This window comes from Bufo gargarizans, chromosome 11, assembly GCF_014858855.1.
Source record: "Bufo gargarizans isolate SCDJY-AF-19 chromosome 11, ASM1485885v1, whole genome shotgun sequence".
Taxonomy (NCBI): Eukaryota; Metazoa; Chordata; class Amphibia; order Anura; family Bufonidae; genus Bufo; species Bufo gargarizans.
In genome coordinates this window covers 84,976,130-84,983,259 of record NC_058090.1, presented here as the reverse complement: position 1 = coordinate 84,983,259, position 7,130 = coordinate 84,976,130, and the positions used below count along the sequence as shown (strand labels likewise).

Here is a 7,130-nt window from a genome sequence, read left to right as displayed (position 1 = left end):
GGTATCAGCAGACCGCAAAAATGGATAGTGTCATGTTCTTGAGGCCTCATGGCTGAGGACCGACTTATGTGATAGTTACCTTATATCTGGTGGCATCAGAGGTTCTGCTGTCCTTTCTTCAGGAATGTTAGTGAACACAGCAGCACCTACAGGTTACATAGTGGTACTACAAGACTGTCCATGGTCCTTCGTGGAAACAGCAGCACCTACAGGTTACATAGTGGTACTACAAGACTGTCCATGGTCCTTCGTGGAAACAGCGGCACTTACAGGTTACAGAGTGGTACTACAAGACTATCCATGGAAACGGCGGCACCTACAGACTACCAAGCAGTCTTGCAGAGCCTCTGATAGATAGCTGATGAACTGGCATCCCCTACAGGTTATATGAATATTTTAGGCTTTTTTAGTCCTTTTATTACATTTGGGGAAAGGGTCAACAACATATAAAACTTACAGTGGTTCATCAAAAGTCTACTGGGGACATATAATTCCATGGAAATGTCTAAATTTTACAGAAAATTATATGCAAGGAAATGGAAAATCTGAAAAATTACCAACCAGTCTTACGATTGGTCAGTAGTAAGCATTCCCCCCCCCTCCCCCTCCAGCAGTCTTTCCATCGGTCAGTTGGCAGCACACCCCTACCACACAGTCTTTCCATTGGCAAGTTGGCAGCACGCCCCCTACTAACCAGTCTTTTCATTGGTTGGTTGGCAGCACACCACTACGGATGAGACTTTCCATTGGTTGACAAGTAGTACTCCCCTACAACCAGCCTTTCCATTGGTTAGTAGGCAGCACAACACTGTGGAGCGGTCTGATCTCAGGTTTTCGGCTGAATTGGGAAACAATCAGTAATTAAATTGGGAGGAATCGGCCGCTATCAATTTTGGAAGTAAGGAAAATGATTAACCTTTTGGGAGCTGCATGGTAAAGACAGAGGATGAGTTTGGTCCCAGAGCTCTGGACTCAGTCTTGGAAACTTGCTGCCATCACGTGGCACTTTCTCCTATCAGTGGGGTAAGGATCTGTCCTCCTTGTCATGGACGCTACTTGAATTGAAGGAGAAGAAAATTGAAGTCTCTTCCAGTGTGGATCCATAATGAAAGCAGCATGGGCATTCCCACCCAACCAGTGCAAGCAGCAGGTGTCACAGTCCTCCATCCAGCAGGGGGCAGCAGAGTCTAGTAGGCCACAGAACCGCTATCTTGTGTGCTGCCTGAACAGTATGTCTGCCTTGGAGTTAATGAAGTAGGTTGCTCCGAAAGACGCAAGGATGACGACTATGCCCACAACGAGCGTGATCACCTGCGGGCAAAGAGAAAAACGCATTACTGACCGTAAAACATGGCATATCTTATGGTCTGGTGACAGCAGGAAGGCTGGCGACCCCCACCTCTAGCTCGTGACTGGGCACAAGGAATATGCGGGCCCGGATTTCCTTCCAGCGGCTTTCCGTCCAGGTGGAATATTCTGTGGAATCATACTCGTTCAATTCAAAGGCGGGAGACTCGGCCACGAGGCTACGAAGGGTGCTGCGCACACAGTAGGGGGACCGGGTAGTTGAATTATCAACCAGTGGACCCTGCACCCATAAGTATTCATACAACTAAAGACGAAAAAAATGAGAAATTGTAAAATTTACACAATTTTTTTTTTAAAGTAATTAAAGTTTTTATGGAAACAGTCAGCAAGTTTGTCATCTTATACACTCCCAACAGCTTAGCCGGGCTCCCATGATGCAGACGGCAATTTGCTCTTCCTACATGACCAGATCTAAAAGAAAGCGCTGTACAGACAGGGAACATTGGGAGATTTCAGCTCTGAAGCCCGCAGAATTGTGAATGCAGCTCTGGAATGTGATAATATTTATACACACACACACATCGCTGTACTTGCCTCCTTCTTAGAATCTGTAGCTTTGTCTGGGCTCAGGCATTCCTCTTTGGTATAATTTACGACTTGCCCGGTGAGGTTGGCGAGGATGGAGATGAGGAAGCTGGTTGGGGGGTTTGGAGACTGCTTACTTCCCATAGAAGAGGCCGTCACATAATACTCCGAGGGTTTGTCTGCTACAAAAAGAAAAACAACGCAACTTCAGAATATTTCCCCTTAAAGGCCTGTCTTATAGGGTTAACCCTGCCGATTCCAACGACACCTGCGCCGTTCAGAAGAAGAATCGGTTTCTTTTAAGATGCGAGTTAGGCTCCCGGGAGCACCAAGGGACTGGCTCAGGCTCCCGGGAGCACCAAGGGACTGGCTCAGGCTCCCGGGAGCACCAAGGGACTGGCTCAGGCTCCCGGGAGCACCAAGGGACTGGCTCAGGCTCCCGGGAGCACCAAGGGACTGGCTCAGGCTCCCGGGAGCACCAAGGGACTGGCTCAGGCTCCCGGGAGCACCAAGGGACTGGCTCAGGCTCCCGGGAGCACCAAGGGACTGGCTCAGGCTCCCGGGAGCACCAAGGGACTGGCTCAGGCTCCCGGGAGCACCAAGGGACTGGCTCAGGCTCCCGGGAGCACCAAGGGACTGGCTCAGGCTCCCGGGAGCACCAAGGGACTGGCTCAGGCTCCCGGGAGCACCAAGGGACTGGCTCAGGCTCCCGGGAGCACCAAGGGACTGGCTCAGGCTCCCGGGAGCACCAAGGGACTGGCTCAGGCTCCCGGGAGCACCAAGGGACTGGCTCAGGCTCCCGGGAGCACCAAGGGACTGGCTCAGGCTCCCGGGAGCACCAAGGGACTGGCTCAGGCTCCCGGGAGCACCAAGGGACTGGCTCAGGCTCCCGGGAGCACCAAGGGACTGGCTCAGGCTCCCGGGAGCACCAAGGGACTGGCTCAGGCTCCCGGGAGCACCAAGGGACTGGCTCAGGCTCCCGGAGCACCAAGGGACTGGCTCAGGCTCCCGGAGCACCAGATTGTCAACAACCCCGATGCTGAAGACAGAAACTCCCCCTTGACTGAGAGAATTACTTTGTCATGAAGAAATTTATTTAATAATTTATAGGTTTTTTTTATTGTTCTTCATGCCTTTTAGTCTTTACTACTTTTGTGTTTTTTTTTCTTCATTTTTCTTAAATATTTATTATACATTTAATTTTTTTTCTAATTTTTACCAATGGTATGGCTCCAGCTGAAGACCACTAGACCTTTACCCTAAGTTCACACCTGAGCGTTTTACAGCGCGTTCAAACGCGCTGTAAAACGCTCAACACATGAAAACCAATGCTTCCCTATGGGAATGGTTCTCACCTGGGCGTTTTACAGCGCGTACGATCGCGCTGTAAAACGCCCGACGCATAATCAAGTACTTGAGCTTCTTTGGGGCGTTTTGACACGCGTTTGTGGCCATAGGACACTGCAGTCAATCACTCAAACGCGCGTTTACTATTACAAAAAACGCACGTAAAACGCGCGTTTGAGAAACGCTCAGGTGTGAAAGCAGGGTTATTGCTTTGGCCAGTCTTACCCAGATGTCCTTTCCAGTCGGACTTAATGATGGACTGAAACCAGCTGTTGTTGGACATCACCAGGAACCCGTATAACATCCGAGTCACCTGTAGGGAGACAGAAAACCTGATGGCCGCCGGGTCTAAAAATATAAAAATCACAGTTTGTGGGAAAAATTTCAGCTATTTTATAATCTTCTCCATTTAGATCCAAAGCCGCCTTTAAACCTGCCGGACAGTGCTTCAGCTCCACCTCCAGCCAACAGACTGGGTGACTCCTCCGAGCTCCCACCGCTGACAGACGTAGCAGAGGTGGAGAAGTCCATGAAGCTGTCCTCGGAGGTTCTTACCGTCTTAACGTCTGCCTTGATCTCGGTGGCGTTCTTACCACCTGCCTGCAGGTACAGGGTTCTCGCGAGCAGCGTGGCCACTTCTGACAGAGCCTGGTGAGAAGGAGGAAGCCACATTGAATACATTATTACGTAGCCTGGTTCCAGGAGCTGACAATCTAATCCCGCTCCCAACACAGTGGTGAGGAGGTCAGTCTATCAGAATGTTTTTGGACTAGCTGGAGAAGAGTCTGAACACAAGTCAATAAGCCCCCTCATTATCTGGAGTCTGACTCATTTCGGGCTCCGCTCCGGGGTCCTCGCTCATTTTGGCGCCCGCTCCGGGGTCCTCGCTCATTTTGGGGTTCTGCTCTGGGGTCTGGATAATTAAAGGGTTTTGCTCTGTGGGGAGGAGGTCTGACTCTGGAATTTCAATAAATTTAGCAATTTGGGGTGTGAATCACAAACCATATTTTTCCAGGGGGATCCCCCCCAAAGCGAGGGCCCCTCTGCCCTGATGTCCCCGCGTTCACCTGAGCAGTGTCTGTGACATGGTCCAGGGCCTCCTCTCTAGACAGTCCGCTGGGGTAGTTCACGTTGATGCTGGCGGCGGTGTCATACATACTGTGATAGTACCTGCAGGAGGAGAGCACATAGAGAGACCAGTTACCAGTACTGCCACCTGCTGGATGACAGCACGCTATTAGGCTCCAGCCGTTAACCCTCGCTGGTCAGTGGCGTATTTAGGGACTTTTCATTTAACACCGTTTTTTAATAGGGCTTACACAGCTGGTTGCCTATCGCCCCCTAGTGGTGTTAGCGAATGGAAAGTGTCAGGGCAACATCAGGGGTAACTATAGAGTATCACCTGCACAAACAGAATTTCAGAAGGGATGATGAGAGTAGTGGCAGCCTTACTTGTTGTGGTACGCTGTTCGGTGGTCGGTCAGCACCACACCCGGGATATTCCGGGCCCTCAGGAACCGCTGGAAGGAGGCTGGAGGGAGGGCCTGGGTCTGGTTGATTTCTTGCAGGGTGACATTGGTGTCTTGGCTGGAATTTTTCAGAACCTCGATCAGCTGCTCCACCTGGATGAGGAGAACACATTCAAGTGCTGTTCCACTACCCTGCCACTAGAGGGAGCACTCCCGCAAAACCCACCAGGGCACCTACCTCAGCGTTCACAGTCTCGTTGCCTCGAGACACTGGGTCAGTGTGGATCCATAGAGCAGAGTTGCTCCTCAGCGCCACCTGGAGGACAAAAAAGGCAGATGACTTAGGAGTCGCAGATCCTAGCTGTACCCTGATGGAGCAGACCAGCAGTGTAAAGCATGAGGGACAGACCATAATATTAGGTGAATTACCTGACTAAGCTCAACGAAGGAGTGAATGTTGCTCAGCCGAACGGGAAATTTCCCCTTCTCCATGTCGTACACCATCCGCGAGCTCCCGATGTAATCAAACACTTCCTGAAGGAGAGACGCAAGGTGACGTGAACCCAGGTAGACTGGAAGAACTAAAACTCCCAGCATGCCCTCACAGCCTGCAAACAGAACCCCTACTCGTTCCTGGTTGCTGAATAGAACGTCGGAACTTCAGTGAAGACCGACACGTGCTCTGAACAGCAAGAGAACGCAAGCTGAAGGCCATGCTGGGCGTAGGCGACATCACAGGGATTTGCTCTTCATGCCGTTGTCTGTCACCAGCATCTTACCCCTTGGAAGAAGGCAAACATGATATTCCTGGGTAACGACTGGGAGTCGGGCGCCTTGTGGATCGCCTCGGCGGCGGCCAGCTGGGTCACCAGGCTGGAGGCGGTGCTCTCGGCCGCGGGTGCCAGGTTCCAGAAAAAGGATCGGCCGTCCAGCTGGGTGGGTAAAGAGATCACAAGACTGAGAGGAGAGCCTGCCTGCAGTGTACAGTACGGGACTTCGAGGGGAGGTCTACTGTGCCCAACCCAAGGAGGAGCATGTCCCTCATCACGGGCAGGACATCGGATGTCAAGGATATCGTGATTTACTATACACGTAAGAGAGGGGCCTACAGTACGGCTCATCCTGAGCTACCTGGTTCATGAACAACAGAATTCTAAAATATACAGTAAAGACTGACACAGAAGATCTTTAGGTCACTTACCCTGGAGGCCGACACGACCACCTCATCCTCTGGCTCCAGGTTCCCCGAGATGTTGATGGGTCTGATGCTGCTCCAGACGTTGTGTCCAGCGAGAGAATCACACACAACTTCTAAATGAGAGTGATGACGTCACTACACAGGGGGCGGAGCTTACAGCACTATATACATTATATATACTGTGTGGGGGACGGGCCTCACATCTCACCCAGGATCTGCCACAGAATTAGTGACCCTGAGACAAGGTCCTAGAAAACCTTAAAGGAACACGCCATGCTAAGATGGTCTTACAATGTATGGGCGGAGCTTGCCATTCTACTCTCTGAATCTGTGTCATGCTCCGCCTCTCAGGCACTTCTGTAGTTTTACCCGGATGGCCCCTTTAACTATGCATCACTGCAGAAGTAAATACTCCTTCTATAGCTGCTACTATCAGGTGGAGAACCCCTTTAAGATGTCGCACCCCAGACACACCCACCTGGGTTCATGCTGAAGGACATCTGGATGGAATTGCGCCTCATGCAGGTGACGGTGCTGGTGACGGCATGCATAGGAGATATCAGCTGCATGGCGCACAGCGGGTACCTGGGCGCAGAGTCGTTACCAGGAATGTTGTGCTCCCTGTAACACTGGAGAGAGAGCGAAGAGTCAACGGGGTGGCGGCAGAGGAGCAGGAGAACCCGGAGCCACCGCCACCAACCTGCCTGATGACCTCCGTCTCATTCTCATCCTGCAGGAGGAAGATGGGGAACTCAAAGTCTTCATAGGACATCCCACTACCCAGAGGATTCCATAGTGTACCGTTACAGTGCGAGTACTGCGAGCCATGGTGATCAGTGTAGAGTCCTGGGGAGAAGGGTGCGGTTATATTCTTGTACATAGGAGGCAGTATTATAGTAGTTATATTCTTGTACATAGGAGGCAGTATTATAGTAGTTATATTCTTGTACATAGGAGGCAGTATTATAGTAGTTATATTCTTGTACATAGGAGTAGTATTATAGTAGTTATATTCTTGCACATAGGAGCAGTATTATAGTAGTTATATTCCTGTACATAGGAGCAGTATTATAGTAGTTATATTCTTGTACATAGGAGCAGTATTATAGTAGTTATATTCTTGTACATAGGAGCAGTATTATAGTAGTTATATTCCTGTACATAGGAGCAGTATTATAGTAGTTATATCCTGTACATAGGAGCAGTATTATAGTAGTTATATT

General features: G+C 50.5%; 1 protein-coding gene across 2 annotated transcripts; it reads right to left on the bottom strand.

Moving 5' to 3' along the window:
- Window positions 1-400: 400 nt before the first annotated feature.
- On the bottom strand, window positions 401-6,796 carry NCSTN (nicastrin). Of its 2 annotated transcripts, none has more exons than XM_044271827.1 (13): window positions 6,608-6,796; window positions 6,386-6,536; window positions 5,911-6,020; window positions 5,489-5,641; window positions 5,139-5,243; window positions 4,948-5,025; window positions 4,693-4,862; window positions 4,308-4,410; window positions 3,796-3,888; window positions 3,466-3,553; window positions 1,903-2,075; window positions 1,400-1,612; window positions 401-1,311 (listed from the first exon to the last, which is right to left on the bottom strand). In XM_044271827.1, the coding sequence occupies exons 1-13, from the start codon at window positions 6,785-6,787 to the stop codon at window positions 1,207-1,209; spliced, it is 1,722 nt and encodes a 573-aa protein (XP_044127762.1). In that variant the 5' UTR covers window positions 6,788-6,796; the 3' UTR covers window positions 401-1,206. The 2 variants fall into 2 exon arrangements, with proteins under 2 accessions (XP_044127762.1, XP_044127763.1); XM_044271828.1 differs by having other exon boundaries at window positions 5,911-6,017.
- Between the last annotated feature and the right edge of the window lie 334 nt (window positions 6,797-7,130).